Source organism: Catharus ustulatus, chromosome 8 (assembly GCF_009819885.2).
Source record: "Catharus ustulatus isolate bCatUst1 chromosome 8, bCatUst1.pri.v2, whole genome shotgun sequence".
NCBI lineage: Eukaryota > Metazoa > Chordata > Aves > Passeriformes > Turdidae > Catharus > Catharus ustulatus.
In genome coordinates, this window is record NC_046228.1 from 7,517,332 (window position 1) to 7,536,562 (window position 19,231).

Genomic DNA, 19,231 nt, shown 5'->3' on the forward strand with positions numbered 1-19,231 from the left:
GACATCAACAAAAATTCTCAGAGAATGACTAGAAAGCAAATATGGAAGCATTGTAGTTTCCAGACTTGCAGCTTCCTTCTTGACCTGTAGGTCTTTAATGCAATATTTTTGTCCATCTGATCATTCCATTATCTATACTTCGATCCAGTATGTTGTTCTGATAAGTTCTCATCTTGCTTCAAAGAACTTTCTGTACCCCACCCCTGCATAGAAGTCTATCAAATTATGTGTTATTGCATACCATCCTCCTGTCATGGGCGTATCTGGCCATTTTTAACATCCTTTGTAATATCTAGGATATCAATCCCATCTAACCTGCACCATCTTTTATTTGACTTTATTAAAAAAATATATCAATCCAAGAGATAGAGAAATATCTATTAAGAATAGAACTCAGAAAAGTGTCTGTGTGGCTGGAGGAAGGATCAGGTCAGACAGACACATCTGCTTTTCCCTGGCCTCTTGCCTATAAAGAGCCCAAATCCCCATTAGCCCATTATAGCACATAACCTCATGAATTTCCTGGAGCAGAGATGATACTGATACTTCTTTATGAAGTGCCAAAGAAGTGTAAATAAGTGTTACTGTCTGTGTTGCAGCAGCAATACTGTAACTGTCAACACTTCACTCTTGGCCAGCTCTCCAAAAAGTTGTTGGACGCTTAAGCAGAAAACATATAAGGAATGGCTGTAAAAGGAAAAGAAGTCAACCAAAATGAGACTAAAGCCTCATGGCAGGGGACTGTGAAGTATTTCACAACAGGAGTGTTGCTCTGTCAGCCCTGATCCTTTCAGACTATGTTTATATGGGGTTTGATGGGCAGGCTGAACAGGACTGCCATGGAAAGCAGTGCTTGCTCCTGTGTGAGTACAGCAATGAACAGAGCCTTTAAGTAATCCCAGACACTTCCCAAAGAGCAACTCACAGAATACAGCATCTTTCAAATGCACAAAGTCTTATCCTAAACAATGTCAGAAGGAGAAAAAAAAAAAAATTTAAGGTACTGTAAGAGCTCCAGTGATACATCTTGCACTGGACAAGAGAAATCCTGCATCAGCCAGAGTGACTGGGAAATCAAACTCCTACATTCCTCCAAAAGCTATTTTATCATTCCATCCCATGCACCTCAAAGACTCAATCCCTCAGCAAAGAGGACAAAAGAGAGCAGCTTTACTGGGACTTCTGATCAGTAACTGATCTCCTATATTTTGTGAGCATCACACTTGATGCTTGAACTGGTTATTGTTAGAATTACCTGAGATGTATGTATTACACTAGGTATGATCAGTTACTTTAGAGGAAAAATGTTCTTTCTTTGCTTTATGGGCTATAACAGAGTGACAAACAAAATTAACATGCTTCAAAGTACAACTTGGCCTCTTTCTGCATGTATTCTGAGGAGACCAAGAGATGTCTTTTCAATTTTTGGAAAGTTTGCAGTGCAAAATGTGTAGGTATTAAAAAAGTATTTCTGTTATTGAAAAATTAAATGGAACAATAAAAACTAAGTAATCTGCCCAAACACAGTCCTAAAAAACCCCATCTGATTGCCTAAAATACAAAAAACTATATCCAAAGGGCCATGCAAACAAACCAGACACAGCTGAAAAACCTGAGACTTGACTATTTCCTAATTTTTAACTACATACAATAATAAAACAACAGTTTTTGCTAGTCCCTTAGATGGGCTTATGATCAAAGACTAACTAGTTGTGTGGCCAACTCCTTTCCTATTCCTGTGTGATCACAAAGAAAAAGGTGCTTAGAAAGAAAAGAAAACTGAATGCTTTACGGCATGCCCAGGACTGATGAAGGTGGCAGATAAAGTGTAAAAAAAAAAAATCCTGATTACAAAGTCATGAAATTTACTTAACTAGGACCATTTTTGACATCAGAGAGAAATAAAGAGAAAGGAGGAAGCATACAAAAATCCTATTTATTAATCCAAACATACAGTTGAGGTGGGATATTACTGATGCAGAGATTGTGCGCGAACAGTTATGGCATAATCCCTTCACAAGTCTCTATTTCACCAGCCTTGAGTGTTTCTATTTTCTATCCATCATTTTCTGACTGTCTGTTGGTTTGCTTCTTAACTCAAGCCTGCATAGGATAATAGGCTACAATTACATTAACCGCCTTTCATCTCAGTTTGAATTAAATTTGTTCTGCGTGCCAGCATGAAAATCTGTCCCCAGTCATTTTGCTTAAGTCAAAGAATAATAAACTCCCTAGGTCCAGTCATTTAGCCAATGGTTTTATATTATGAAATATTTTTTAACTGAGAGATAGTATCAAATTTACAATTTAAGAGGAAAGATTCCGTTACAATATTTATCAGTTATGTGTACATATTCTGCATTATAGAGAGTGACTTTGAAAATATTTAAAAACACAATCCTTTCCTTGGTTGTTTTCACATTCCTAATATCTTTTTTTCTCACTTGTTTTCTGACTGGGTTTCGAAGTTATGCAGAAGTTATGCTATAATCTGCAACATTAACCATAATTTAGAAATGCAAAATATTTTAATGTCAATTGAAAAAGAATTCTGGCGACTGAAATGATCCATCATGACAGAAAACTAAAGTACTTGTTACATTTTCCATAAATAAAGAGAAAGAAATCAACTGAGAGCACAGTGGAGAGGTGGACTCTGAGGTGAATCCTCTTTAGGGACTATCAGCGTGGGAAAAAAATCCTACTAATTCACTCTGATCATTCTAAATGTCTCTTCTGGAATTTTGTTTTTAAAGAAAATATAAGGCATGATTCTGATTTCAAAGTTCTACTTCAGGAGTGATTTCAGACAAGTGTCTTGAGCACCAAATCAATTTTGAAATGGCAGAATGTTTTATTAGCAATCTTGAATTCATTGATTCATAATATTCACATTATTCATAATAATGTGCACACATTCAAAAGGCAAAATATTAAATTGACAAACACCTCATAAGAAACAGAACTATAGTGAAATGTTCTGTCTGAACAACAACATGTGCACCATATCATCTACTGCCATACAGAAGGAGATTTTGACCAGGTTTGGATTCTGGAATCAGGAAGCAGAATTTTCTGTAAGGTATATTCACAAATTTTAGCTATGACTGCTAAATTTGCAGAAAACAATGTTCATACAAAATGTTACCCAGTAGTTTTTATTGCAGTGTGTTAATAGAATGCATCACAATTTACTGTATTATGAGCATGCAGAATATCGAATATGATACACTAATTAGAAACACAGAAAGCTTTATATACCTGGAATAAAGGTCAATATATCCACTATGAAGGAAGAAGATGTATTAGAATAATCTTTGGGTTGTACTACTGAATGCTTCTCTATTTCTAGGCCTGTATACAACTGGAATAATTCAATTAGAACTTCTACCGTGTTTATAAAAAAGCTTTCATTCTTTCTTTTCCCTATGAAAGAAGTAGTTTGCTGAATATTCATTCTAGTTTATTTTAAGGTCAGTACTTAAATGACACCTGTTACAGAAAATTTCATTTGATATACACATAATAAAAACAAGACACAAGAGATTCTTAGATTGAAGAAATTGTCAAAGGCTGAGGACACATACAGAGCATTCATGGATACAAGTATTTCAATTAAAAGACACCACCTCCTCTGACATAAATAAGTCAAAAAACAGTCTGTAGTGATATCAGAACTTTAGCCACATAGAAATATTCTAAGAATATTGAGTAGACAATGAAAAACAGGCCAATGCAACTCTAAAAATCTGAACACAGAAACTTCTAATGAAAGCTTCTGAAGGGTAAATGTCAAACTACTTATTAAATCATATATTTAGCTATTTTCCAAAAATGTAAGAGCAAAAGCAATAAAGTAATGGTACAGGAAATGGTTCATGAAAGTCAATGACAAAAAGACAAGAGAATTAAGAAATCAAAAACATACTGAAGCTTTTTCTTTTTCTCCCCTAAAAACAGGGTGGAAAATGCATTTTATTTTATATACATCAGGGTAGTATAAATAAAACAGAAAATAAAAGGGAAAAAAAACCCCCTACAGTACAATTCAACAAAAAATGCATTTTCTTAAAAAAACCCCACTCTTTTTCACAAATAATGGATATACATAATTCCCACTTATGAACCTCAGAGTTGTTTAACTCACACGTGTTGGAACTGAGCAGCAGTGGAGCAGTTCATCTGTTTACATGTGCTACTACCTTTTCTTTTATTCATAAATATAGAGGAGGAAATCCTTCTGTTCAACACAAATGATTGATTTATACATTTTTCATTTCTTACAATCACCATTTGTCATATCAACTTTACCTTTCCTCACAAAAAAACCCCCTTTCTTTACCAAGTACAGAAAACATGTAAAAACATCACAAAGAGAAGGAAAATGAATGAATGAAGGGAAGCAAAGTATTAGGAGTGAAAAAACTTTGTGGAATTGTTTTGTGAAACTCTTGTTGCTCTCCCATATGTGACATTTTACAATTAGCCTCCCAAGTTCCAGGGAAACAAAAGTAAATTGTATGTTCCCAATTGTCACCAAATCAAGAGAATAGCCCCTCTTAAACCTAAGGAACAAGGTGTTATCATGTATTAAAATATTTCTCTGAATCAGGGCCCAAATCTGTGATTAAATCAAGACTCTACGTAAGAGAGGATAAAATGACCTAAAGGAGAACAAGATTAGATTTTGTAGCAGCTGTTAGGAAGTAATTGCTGCCCTTATCTCCTTACAGATCTTGTAAGAACTCATTTCCAGGAGTTTTTCATTTTTTTTTAAGTCTTCTTTATGAAATCTGATTTATTAAATCTGTTTCAGCCTGACTGTTCCTTTACCCTTTAATTCTTATCACTTCTCTGTGAGCATACCAAAATCTTTACTTCCAGGACAATGAGCCCTTTTTGACACATTCTGTATGTTGGTTTGCCAATATTGCTCCTCTCACTGTGGCCTCCTGCTGTACTCCAAAATTCCTAAATTTATCTTTGTTCTGTGCAACACTGAGAAAAAAAGCGTTGTGGCAGATCAAATTTTCAAATGTGATTATAAGTTTGCTTTGATTCTAAATCAGACTCCTGACACTATTTAAACAGCTTGTCTAGCTAAGTTTTTACTCTGCCTTCTAGTACTTTGTTCTTTTCTTAAATTGCTCAAAAATTCCTTTTTTGTAATATAAAAATAATAGATAGAGATGGAGAATAAATCTCTAAGTCAATCCTTCTGAAGTGATAATCTAAGCCACTGCTGAAGTTCAGCATATCATCAGGTTCTTGGATTGATTTATGGCCTTGTGATCAAGCTCCCCAGCCCCATTATCTGGTCTGCTGATAAATGCCACTTATTTTTCAATACAGCCACAAGAAAAAAAATTAGAAAGCTCAAAGTATGCAAAGGTTGTACAGATTAATTTATATTTTATGCTTTCTAGTGGTGATTATTCAGTACAGAAGAAGAAAAGAATAAGGGAGCATTTCTAATATTAAGACATTATTATCTTTCAGCTCGTGAGTACAGATAGAATTGGTCCAATGTTATTTCTTCTTGTCTTATCAGTTACCATTCCCTGAAAATACCCTCCATGTGATGAAGAATTTACTTCTTGTACCAAATGTTATGAATTTACCTTATAAGACGTAAAATATTACATATACTTTTCAGTAATGTTTACTGTAACTTACTGTCTTTTCAAGTTTTCATTATTTCATATCACTTGCATGATAATGCAGGCTCATAATGAGAGAAACAAAAAATAAGGTGTTTATGTAGGTACATGTGCTTATACATGTTCTACCTGCAGAATTTATTGTCCTAGGTAGTCCATCTCCTGATTTTTAAACTGGAGTGAAAAAAAATGTTCCTTCTAAATAGACAAAGCTGGAGCAATGAAGAATGTCAGTACAGGGAATCATGATAGATTCCAGTGACCAAATAAAGGATAGGACATCAACCACATTTCTGAAGCAGCCTCCTATTTTTCCTTATGCTAATTGTTAAAGTACAACTCATATACCTGCAGTTTTCTACAAACTAACATTAAAATGTTATGTGCAGTCCCCTTAACTACCCAACCATTCCAGGAATGGAATTAATGTTTCAGTTACCCATCATTAATGCAGGAGTGGCACAGAAAGGTTCTCTAGCACTGCCTGTACTTGGGACATGGGGAGGGGTGAGAACATGGGCTCTCCTGCAACAAGTGCACAGACAGGGGTGGGATGGAAAGAAGATTCAATATATAAGAAAACATACTTGACTACTGATGTCCACTGGAGCAGAATGCAAGTTTGTTGGCAGGTTCCTAAGGATGAGGGTTCCTTAAGCCCAATTTATCACTGAGTAATTGATGTGCATAGTCTATGTAATTATCAGAAGATTCACGGAAAAAGAAATGAGGACTAATGCATTTCTCACTCCCATGTCTTAATGCCAAAACACATTTTTTAGTTCTGTCTCTGCATAGCTTTAATCTTTTGTGTGCATTCTTCTAATACTCTTGGCAACTACTGAAGCAATTTAAAACTAATAACTGGCAACAATGGGAAACAAAATGTCTTAACTTTGAAACCAGAAATATAACTATTGCAGCTAAATTTTCATTTATATGTAAAGGCATGCAATTGACTGAAAGAGGAAACAGAAAATGAAAATGGCAGTAGGAAGATGCATATTTCCTCTATTAGAGACCATAAGAGGAAAAGAAAAGCAATCTTTCCATCACCAGGAGATTTCTATCAAATGGTATCTTTAGTACCCACCTGACCGAACCTTTCCTTATTGCCCTATAAAAATTATTTTCTTCCTTTTCTCAGTAAATAAAATATATGAATATCACAAGCTGAAGTTGATAGATATGTATATCAGCAGATTTTCCATCACAATGTAGCTTCATTTCTTTTAGTTATTTGTAAGGTTTTGAAAACAGATTTTAAAATAAAAACAGGGCGTGGTATTTTGAGCAAGTTGAGCACTGAGCAATCCATATCAAGCAAGATAAAGAGGCACTACTCCAAATCCTAACTTAGCTTTGTGTTGATAGCTCAGAGACAGATCTGAGCTCTAACACTGGTATTTTCTTTTCCCATTGCTACCTCTACACTGCACTTCCTTAATGACAAATTGATTAAACCAGATGTCTATTTCAAGTTTAACAACTCTTGTACCAATTACTAATTACCATACTAATGGCCTATCAGATGTGAATTATAAACCCAGACCTGTGCTGCACAATGGGTATTATTTTATCTGAGAGTTAAGAACTGAGAGTAATGAAGGGATTTTCAGCAGCTTTGAAAAATCACAAGAACTGTAGATCTACGGAGAAGAATCTTAGATTCAAAAAACCTAGGTTTTTTTAATTCACAATTAAAAAATAATCAAATGTTTGGATTACTACACACAACGAACTTGTGCACTGATAATAAGGAAAACACGGGGTTTTTGGATGGATCTACCTTTAAAAACTTCTTTCTCCTTCAAATAAAACCTATGTCCTCCACAATGCATTAACTTGGATAGAACAAGCCCTGACAGCAGACAGAGTCCCTTCAGCTTTTGCTCAGACCTTATCAAAATTATGTCAATTAGCTGCAATATGCAGCAACATCAACACAGCCATTTTACAGCCATTCAACACTCCCTGTTGTATTGCAAACCTGGTTTTCAACAAAACAACTCTACAGTAGCCGATATTTTCAGTTAACTGTCAATCAAATCAGTAGCACCTTCAAATCATTCAACCTGATTTTTTTTTAAATGCTAAACTTAATACAGATTCTATTGAAAAACTATTTTCATTGTAAATTCTCCTTGAACACTTACTCCCCAGCTAAAAAAGGAAAGCCTGGAGTGCAGGAGGACTATGTTATAACAGTTCAGCTCAGGAAAGAAACAGAGTGTTGGTTAAATTCCAACTCACCTCCCATTCCATATATATTTTGAATTTTTCACACAGTGAAATAGTAAGGGAAATAGTTATTTTGACAGACAATATCCTTTCTTTTATTTGTAGAGTGTCCTGATAATTCAAGAGAAAACTGTTCTGAAGCAATTCCTATATGTACTTCCCACTGGATTAATCACAAAGTTATTTTATAGCTTTCAAAAAAATCCATTTTAATAAAGTTCTAACTATATTCAATCAAGTCTCTCAGAAAATGATGGATATTAATAATATTCAAACATATGAAGTATAGATCAGATCAAAGATTCACTCATTTCTATCTAAAAGGATTTTTCCTTGAATTAAAACAAAAAAAAATATTTTCAGTCACTTAAAAGACACAAGTGCTAATAAGGGCTATTCATCATTTACTAAGAACTGATGGTTTGTGCCTCACTAATTTGTGTCATTTCAGGAAGATATAGCTTTATTAAAAAATAAAAAAAGCAAACCCAACAAAAATGGAAAAGGTGAGTTTTGGGGGACAGTCAATACTATTTAATAAGCTCACCATAGAATCTTCCCTGTTGCAAATCTCAAAAAAGGTCAGAATTTACATGAACATGCAAAATATACTGTTTTCAGAAACAGCTGGGGTTCCTTTGAACTCATCTCAATATTACAGATCACTTTCAAGTGAGAAGAAACCACATTATCTGCCTCAAAATGCAATATTATCTGTGGCCCATAACAATTTTTACTTGTTTTTCTCACAATTGGAGTTTCCATTAATGAGTATTTAAAGTCTAGCAGCACATAATGAAAGATCAGTTTTGTGTATTGAAATCAATGTCTGTAACTAAATCATAATTCTCTTTACAATATAACTCCATTCTCTCTAAACTTCAGCCGGCCAAACCTCATTTGTTCTGATAATCAGTTAAGGAAAATGAACCAATTCTCCTTTCTCTCTAATAAAATACTGTAGAAAAATCTTACTAGATACTCAATACAGGGGTACCATGAATAATTCAGGAAAAGAATTTAATGAAGTATTTTCACTAGAATATATTTAAGTGCTTCTACCAGAGAAGGTTAAGTATGCATTTTATCCTTGATGGAAACCACAGGAGAAAGGGGAAGCTGTACAAACAATTGAAGAAACAATTAATACATCTCCAGATGTAGCAATCCAATAGTCTATCAGTATAGATTGATTGATCTTACCCTAAATTGAAAACTAATAAAAAGAACCTACTTGCTTATGAAACAACTGAAAATTGATAGTTTTATACAGCAAAAATTATTATTTTTTTTTTAAATAAAAAGGATTGATGAAGGGCACAGCAGTACTGCTGTAGGTCCTTCTTTTCAGTTCTTTCTTATTTCCTTTCTCTCCTTTCCCAAGAATTGACAGATTGCCTCTGTCTATGATGCTGCAATGATCAGCATGGGTAGGGGCATGTCAGAAACCCTTTGGCTTTCCTCCCCAGCTCTTTTTCCAGCACAAAGGACCAATAAAGATATGTAAGATTTTGATAAGCCATTTTTAAAGATTATCTGTATCTCCTATAGTAGCCAAGATCTCCTAAGAAACACTAAAAAATTAAAACCCCTCTGAGACCATTGATTTCTCAAATGTACATATAATAAAACCGACCAGTGTTTGTGTGTCATGAAAGCAAAATTAATAAAATATATCAAATTCTTTGTTTTAGATACCAAGTCCATAAAACTGTACCTGCAACATTTGTTTTCTGGAAGATGATCACCTTGAAAAGGTTTTGTCCTCTGTAAAGTTTTGTAGGACTTTTTACTCTCAATGTTTTGGTTTTTTTTTAATCTCCTTAAATATTTGCCTTCCACAAAGGAAATATCACTTTCCTCCCTTCTGCTCCATGGTTACCTGTCCAAAGCTGACTGCAGTAGCAGTAGCCAGCAATAATAATAGTGATGTAGAGGGTTGTTACTGTAACACAGCATACATTGAATTTAATCAGCTGCAACAGAGCAGTATATAGTAGAATTTCTAAAAAGAACTCCCTGAAATATCTGGTTTTGTCAGGCACAACTCAGCTGACAGATTTTTTCTGATGAGAGCAGGATGAGTAGCCAGAAAAGCCATCAGTTATTTTCTTATCCTTCTCTAAAGTAAACAACTCATCTTTAACCAAAGCAGAAGGAAGGGTCAACCAAGTTCATACTCTACTGGAAATCTGTGTTATTTCTCCCCCGTGGCTGCAGAGTAATGCACAGATCCTATCCTACACATGGCAATTTCTGATTTCTGAGATTAATTACAGGTCCCATGAACAACGACAGTGCATCATCCAACCCCAGCAACATGAAAGAACAGAATAATTACATTAATGCTTAACAAAGGCAGTGATCATGATAATCAAACTGCATGTATTTATATTTTGTGGAGACCCCAGCATTCTATCAGGCAGAAAGAACAGACTATAGTGTTGAGGTGTTTGGTTCATGCAGGTGAGGAAAGAAGAGTGGCTGGTAGAGCTATATGTTGAAATGAAGCTTGTCTCCACTGTCAGCAGCCTCCTGCAAGAGTTTTCAGGAATCTAAACACTCTGTTGGCTGTCTTACAAGAAATTCTCCAGTCTCCTTTTGCATTTTCTCAAAGCAGCAGTGCCAGGAGATGGTGTAACTGCAAACACCTCTCCCACTGGGCTGGTACTTTACAAGAAGAGTTTTTTATACTGAGTTCTGGCTTATGTGACAGGTTAGTCAGCATCCCTGACTCGTAACTGAGTTCCAGTCCTGGCCACAGAGAAGCATTCCCAGGTGCCTCCATTGCACACCCTGGCAATTGCAATGCAGCAGAGCCCTGTCATTTTCAACAGCTTGAACTGGGGTTAAAAAAGACAACCTCAAATTTTAAGTCTTTGCAACCTATTCTGACCCTGTCTAAGACAAAACATTGGCTATGCAGATATGTGAAATTCTGCTTTAAAGCTAGCCCTAGGCAAGATGTGAAGACAGCCCAATCCACAAAGCCCTTCGACCTCCTCCTTTCTAAAAACAAGCACAAACTAAAGCTACAACTTTACTGGGTAAGAAAAAATCAGACTCAATAACAAAGCAATTGTATGCAGTCATAACCTTTCTTTCTCTCTTCTTCCCAGTAATTCTGCCATGGAGCACAGTCTGTGCTTGTTTCCCTTTTCCCTGTATGAGTAAACATCAGCATCACTCCCAGTCCTAATTTCATCTCAGTCCAAACTCAGTACCTAACTGACTGAAGGCTGAGTGTCTTATGTTATATTTAGCTTTAAGTCTTTATGAGTCTATTTCAGACATAAAGAAAATGCAAACTTGTCAGTTGTGCTATTCTAATAAAAATAGCACATAGAAGCATTACCTTAACTGCACATCCCTAGACAATTGACACTTGGCACCAAAAATTACTAGCATTTTATATAAAGAGGTTTGCCTTACTACAAATGCATCCTGAGCACTGAAATTCAAAACAGGTCACACTGGCATGAGATCTGTGAAAGGCTTGGGCAGCCCACCCAGTTCATTGCTTCACTGATAAAACTTGAATTGAGCAAAATAGATTATTCAAATGCCAGTCACTAAATGACATGGCCATGGCACTGGAGGAACAATTTTCAAGAATAAGAGATTCATTTTTTTGAATGAAAACCCAGTACCATATATTTTTCCAATAGGAAACCAAAAAGTTTAATTAAATCCCTATCCAGCACGCATACAAATGTAAACAAAGTGGGCACAAGAGACAAGGACACTGCTTGCATTCCTTCTTTAGCCAGGAGTATTTGAACAATTGTAACTCCACTGTACTTACCATTTTTGGAGGTAGCCTGAAGAGAAAGTAATGACTATAAAAAAATCTTAGAAAAAACTGAAGCCCAGTGGTGAGAGGATTGTCAAACCACATCATTTTTATAAATGTGTGCATACAGTCAGTTATGGAAGATCCTAACTTAGAAGCCAAAGCAGAATTACTTTATTCTCATGCAGAGAAACTCTCATGTCCAAGCTGCTCCCCATTTTTCAGACAGTTTGTACTAAACTCAGAAAGTTAAAAGGCATATTTCATAGGGACAGAACACAATGAAGTCCCAAGGTACAAAGCTCTCTGCATGGAGCTTTGCAGCTTCTCCCTCAGCCACAACCTTATTGTCTCTTCTGCTCTGAGAGCACTGTCTTCTAGGAATGATACATGACATTCCAGCTCTAGTTCTTTATTTCTGCAAAACTGGACCATTTCCTGAATGAAGTGTAAAATTTGGAAGTAACAATGCTTACCAAAAGTGTAGTTTCACTTACAGAGAGCCTGCAACTCTGAAAGATCCCAGAGAGCCACGTGAACTTTACATATAATATACTGAATATACCTAAGCAGACAAAGGGAGTCGACAAAAAAAATTAACAGAAAGGCCAAGAGTGACATGCAATACTGCCACAACCCATATTTTCCTTTTCTTCAAATTTTAGATCTCAAATGTGTCAAGTGCCTTGTGAGGGTTTCAGCCATTAGAGTGCATTTGGGTCATGTTCTGAAGCTTTGATATTAGACATATTGCTTAAATGAAAGCTGCAATTTAAGAAAAAATGATTGATGCTAGAAACATGGATTAAAAGAAAAAATATCTGCATTCCTTGAAATATCTGACAATAATTACTACATGTAGAGCAGAAAATGAGTACATTTAAAACATAAATGTACTCATAAATGTTGAAGTAGGAGTTTTATTTTATTGTTCTCCTTAGAAGCCTAATGATCCAGCTCTTTGAGAAGCAGCTGAGGGCATGAACCTGTTCTTACAGATGCAAGCTAAAATTTTCAGGCAGTTAAATAAGAAGAGAGGCAGTTGCTAAACCCACCAACATTGTTACACTCACCAACAGCTACATGACAGATTTTGCTGTAATTCTCCTCCAAACATCATAAGTAATGGAGTAACATGCATTAGCATGTCAAAGTTTTCTCTTAAACTGAAAACTCAAGGACTGGACTCAGCATGAACACCTCCTATCAAATACAACCAAATATGTAAAATTAATGGTGAAATATGATCAAATTACAGAAATAGGAAAAAAAGTGTTGAAATCAGGAAAAAAACCAAAATGCTAATCCTGTAGTAATCTAAACTACTAAATATTATATTTTTTAACTTTACTTTAAAAATCACCAACCACCAAGGTAACCAGTATTAAATGGACTATACCCTCAATTAGGAAAAGACAGTTTCTCAATAGAATAAGTGGGTTTTTATTAGAATTCCTTTTTGTCTATTTGGTTTTGGGATTTGTGTGTGTGTCTCTGATAAAGGAAGTTCAAATCAAGTGAATTTATTATATGATAGCTGCCAATTCTTCCCCTACTGGAAAGCAGCATGATAAGCTTTGTGTGGAAATAATTGGGAAAAGATTTACTCTGCTATCTGCAAACAAAGCTGTAGTGATATCAATAGAATGGTGAATTTGACTCATAACCCAGTATACTTTTACCTGCCTTTCCATCTGGTAAGAGGAATTGTACCATTCTGTGGAGGGAAATTATACAAAAGAGTAAGATTGGATATTTTTAAATCTTATTCTTATGTACAGCAGACTATCAATAAGTCTTATTTTTTATGCACAGATACTTACATTATTAAATAGCTATTTAAAGCTTACATACAGGAAAGATTTTTCCCACATAAAAACTGTTTATTTTTATAAATAAAATAGTATTTCTTCCACTTTTACAGAAGAGGTATGTCTAAAAAATTAATGGTGTGGACATTTATTAGAACTGAAATGAACAATACATTTTATAATCTTGAATTTATCCTTCTTAAAACTATAAAATATACTATGAAATGTGAGATTTGAAATAATACTTGTACCTCAGTATTTTCCTCCCAACTAGTAGTTCTTCATTACAGAGGTTTTGAAGCCCAATTTTAGCCCAGTTTTTACGTGGTGACGACAAAAGCTACAGACACATCACCAAGTGAAGACTTCCACTTGCAAGAGCCCACATGTACTGAAACTTCTCAAAAAAGTATTTAATTACTCACTTGATCCCATCATTTTCATATTTTTCTTCCTTGCATGCTGCAAAACTTCTCTAATTTTAAATCAAAATTTAAACTTTGAAACATCTCCTTAGTATATTCTGCACATTCCCACAAGCCTATTTCCTGAAAAATTCCCTGTATATAATCCTGCACATGGATACACTAAAACACAACATATGGAATTTTGAAAACCTCTGTTGACAGAATTCTATGAGAAAATAAAATCAGCAGCTAGTAAATCAAATGTTACAGAAAATTAAATTTAAAAACCTGCCTTGAAGCAGTAGTTTTCCCCTAAAAATAGTAAGTCACCATGATTTTCCTGTTATTACCAATCATATATTTCATTTTCAAAAAATTAAGGGGAAAAACAAGAATTCAACTATTTTTATTTGTATCTGTTTTTAATGTTTACAGTCTAGTTATCTGGAATAATCAAATCATTCCAATAATTTCCTAATGACTAGGAGATTACTAAAGGTTTTTTACCAAATGAAACTACCAACTTAACACAAACAAAAATATTAACATTTGAAAAATAGATCATCATGTGCCATCAAAGAAACATTGTAAAACAGAATGCAAATATGTGCTCCAAGCTGCTTTACAACACTAATTTTGATTTCAAATGGCACTGTGTTTCATGCCATCCAACAGCATAATTAAGAAATGAATAAAACTGAGAGTTGGATATGCTAAAATGAACAAGTTGATAAGGTAGGGAGGGGAAAAAGTGAAAAAGGAAAAAAAATTGTTGTAAACTTTCCCTGATTTCATAACACTCGGCCCACAAGGCATGGTGTGTACATAACATAGAGCCCTGCAGCTATGACTTCTTAATCAACAGGATTCTTGACAGAAATATAAATCTAACTTTCTCACTGAACACCCAGAATTTGGAATTTTCATTGAAATCCTTATTTTAGCAAACCACAAGGTTGTAGGTTTGATGCTGAGATGGCTCAACAGCCTAACTAGTCAGTAGAAAAAAAAACCCAAACCATTCATCCAGAGCAATGGAGAACAGTATTCCCACTTTGAATCAAGCTTCAGATGATTTATACAGAATATAATAAAGTAATAAATACAAGGAAAGCAATGAGAAGAATTAAATTTCTCTGCATCTTTTAGATAATGACTGAATATATATACCCTATGATACATTCAAGAGAGGTTGTGAGTGTACAAATGACTTTTAAAGAGGAAATAGTTCTCTATTATTTTAAGCATAATACAAAATAAATCAAGTTCATATTCTTCATATGAAGTTTAGAATGTGTATGGGACTGCATTCAGTGACTCATCAGTGATTGTTTTTTTAATTTTTTTTTATGTTCTTCATCTGATGTTCTAAGGGAAATAGTTAAAAAACCTTTGATTGAAACTTCCATGCATGAATGGATCACTCTCTCAAACCAACTATCAGAGTAAAATGACAAATTCTAAACACATCATTTGATTATGTCCTCCAACTCAAAAACTGAGGTTATTTGCTTGAGTGCCTATGAACCCAAGAGATGTGAATCTCACAATCTGAAATGTCATCACAGCCAAAAAAACAAACAAAAAAACAGCTGCAGATTTTATTTCATCCAAAGAAACCTCACCAACACATAAAATATCAGATATTTTAACACCACAGCGTGCCCTGGACAAGCCTTTGGTTTGTGTATTAATCTAGAAGGGGAATGTATTACATGTGACTAAAAAACAGATCTTCAGTCAGAAATTGTGATTTTAAGTTTGCTCTTGAAAAGTCAAAATGCAAATTTCTGTTTCATCTGTGTTTTGGAATTGCTGTAACTTCTGACAAGAAAAGCCCACAACAAGGAGAATCTTTTCTAGTTCAGTAAGTGGGATAAAAGAACCTTTTAGGATAGACAAACTCAGGACTGCAGACTGACACAGCTGAGCAGCACAGCCAATCATAAGAGAAAAAGTTCCAAATCAGAGTGGAAAAAAGAGCAATGAAACAGATACAGGACAAAGGACAACAACAACCACAGAGCTCCAGGAGAGACAGGATGGGGTGAAGGCCTGTAAAGAGTTCCTCATGTGGAGAGAAGTCAGAAAAGAATTGGCATTTTCTGCACAGAAACTGTTTTCTGTGGTTTAAGTGTTACAAAGGACAGAGGAGAAATTGTTGGGGTTTTTTATTCCTGTTCTTTTATAGTTAGAATGGCATCAATACAAGTCCATAGCTGGTAGCTGGTAATCAGATCACTCATTAACACCCAGAACTGATTAATTGAATGGGCACAGAAAGAGGGAAAAAAAGACTTCTCAATGAAGACTTAATTCAGGGCTTAAAGATATTATCATTCCAGCTTTGTAATGATAAAATTTCATCACTTAGTCCTAATCTTGATTTCCCATCTCATCCTGAGAGTCTTCAATTAGCTGAACACCAAGTCCCAGAGGCAGCAAGGGAACAGAAGAGCTGCCAGCATAGCTCTTTCTCACGGATATACACAGATCCCCTGCATCAGAAATTTTGGTGTCTTTACAGCTTATCAAGCAAAGTGCTACGGGTAGGATCCAAGCCAGTTCATTGAGTGTGTCAAAGACAAATGCACAAATCCCTGCAAGTGGATTTCCTGTGGCAGGCAGAGCAGAGGCACCTGGCACCCCTCCTGCTGGGGAGGAGTCAGCTGGATTCAAACAACACTGCTAAGGTAAGTTTGTTGCCAGATACTATTAAAATAATTATACCTGCAAAACGAATAAGGTTCCTATTAAATAACACAGTGTACCTGATAGAACAGACTGAAAGAAACATCCTTAAATATAAGGCTAATCACAATTTACTTCAATGAGTCATTTCTCCTACTTGGTAAGTCACTCCCCTTCAGTACTTGGTTGTTTTTAGTATTCCATTTGTTATGAAGGTGCAAAGTCCTCCTCTAAACACAAGAAACTATTCCAGTTCAAAAAAAAGAGTACTTTCCATGACAGGTCTACACATTCCTATGGTCTCGATTTTATGATGTGGGAAGATGTCTAAAACACCTTAGTAAGGTTCCAAAACCCTAAAAATTGAATCACTGTAGATTCCCATCAAGATAACTGACAAATGGAATTAATGTAATTACCAAGGCATGTGTATTTCTTCCTTACACTAATAATTTAAAAACATAAGAGAAAGGAAGACAAATAGAGGTAATGCTCCAGTTTGTTCTTGGAAACAAAATGGATTTTTAAAAAGTCTTTAGTGTCTTCAAAACATTACTAATATTTGTGATGTAATTCTTTAAAAAAAGTCTAAGTAATAGTGAAATTTCCAGAGAAATGTAGGGAACACTACATTCACCACTACAACATTAGCAGGTCAATCACAAAACCCAGTACCAAAACAAGGATGTGAAATGGGAAAAAAAGTGATTATGCACTAATCAAGGATTGCAGTAACTTTAGGCTACATTTAGCTGTACTCACAGTTGACACTGGTCTCCTTTGATTCCTTTCGTTGTGCAGAAACATTTTCCTGTTTGCATGTGACAGATATTTGCATGTCCACTGCATGTGCAAGCTGTAAAACAAAAAAGGAAAAGTGACATTTCCTCACTCAGACTTTACTTGATAATTAAATGAATATTCATTGGTTTTAATACTTCATCCCAAACACATTTCCTACTAGCTGTATTGAAATATATATCTATTACTACTTCAATTATAATATTTTTTCAGAAAAATTGACTAACATGTAACTTACTTTATCTTCTGCAGAGTTAAAAATTATTCATGGGACATTAGAGGCTCTCCTCCACACCTTGAGCAACAGCAGTTTGAGAAAAGCCATTAAAACCTGCCATTTCAATGTGCAATACAGAAAATTATTCAGAATTCATCTTTGCTATACAGGGTGCAATCCTGACCAATGACAAAAGCAATGACAAAAATCAATTTAGTTTGAAATGTCTAATTGAAGTATTATTGCAAATGTTTGATAAAAGATCTAATATAACTGGAATTCTTGCTTTTGATGAAAAGAAACAAAAAGAAATCTCTGAAACCATTTGAACAGAGGTGGAGTAAGCACTACAGGTATAGTCCACAAGAAGCATATTCCAGAAGCAGGAAACAGGCAACTTTAAAAGCTCCTGAAATCTGAACAGAAGGAGAATCACAGGAATGTTATCATCATTCCACTCCACTTTAAGGCCAAAGTAATTCTCTCCACAGTGGTCTGCTCACTGCCTCTCTCTTGCTGCCTGATAGAGTCTCACCTCAAAACCATCTTCCTATTCCCAGTTCTTGAGCTCTCTTCCTCCCTTTCCTTTCCATTTTTTTTAATTATTATCTTGTGTATGCAGCCATTTTTTATTCCTAACCAAGTATACAAAATTTACTAATCCCTCCTTGGTAAATGTGCCAATATATTTCCACATCAGTGGAATAACTCCCTGCTAATATTTACACCACACTCAAAGCCTTTCTTTAATCCAGAATAACTCTGAACCTACCATGATGCTCATATTACGCTTTGACTGAAGTATAATTATGACTAAGATAAAGGATTTCATATATGAGGTCCTGCTTGGGAACAGATATGGTACCAAGTGGTGACCTGTATAAGATAAAAGTTTATTCTCCACTTTATAATCTCATATTGAATTCCTATCACAGACTGAGTTTTAAACTTCCCTTATACTGATAAGGAATAACACACAATAAATCCTTCTTTGACAGCGTCCCATCCCATGCACACTCTCACCTCTCTGCCACAGCCTAAGACAAACAGACAAAAAGGCACTAGACAATGCAAAAACCTAATTAAATGTAAGATACTATTGAAATAATGTGACTATTTCAGGACTTCAATGGCTTGTTCAGCCTTCAGAGCTCATTAAATAACCAGCTGAACTTAAGGAAGAATTCTTACTAAGGAGATGCCAGACATTCAATCTGTCTGCAAGACCAGAAATTTCTGTGCAGCACATAGTGATGTGTGATGTTTTTCTCTGTTTCCTAACACACTTCTGAAAAATACCTACAGTCACCACAAAATGCTACTTTTTGTAATCCTGCTATCCTCTTGACACTCTACAATAAATGTTCATTGAAGTGCTGCCACTACATTATCAATTATGTTTTTCCCAAATCCATTTATGTTTTTCACTCTATATTTATGGAATTATTATTTAGGCACTTCAAGCTGGAAAAGCCTCTTCACAGAAGTTGATTTTAATTGTGTAAACCTTTGCAATGCTTTCACTGAAAAATAGACAAATATATTCTTAACAGTTTATTCTGCTTATAATTAAGTGCTTGTAACAGCGATGTTCCATTACAGGACAGGAC

At 35.0% G+C, this 19,231-nt stretch overlaps 1 protein-coding gene across 3 annotated transcripts in view; it reads right to left on the bottom strand.

Annotated features, from left to right (window-relative positions):
* The window catches only part of ATRNL1 (attractin like 1), a 435,468-nt gene that overhangs the window by 283,568 nt on the left and 132,669 nt on the right, over positions 1-19,231 (bottom strand). For all 3 annotated transcript variants that reach the window (XM_033066085.2, XM_033066084.2, XM_033066086.2), the window contains exon 20: positions 17,366-17,459. In XM_033066085.2, the coding sequence (XP_032921976.1) occupies positions 17,366-17,459 (94 nt within the window). The remainder of the gene's footprint in view (positions 1-17,365; positions 17,460-19,231) is intronic.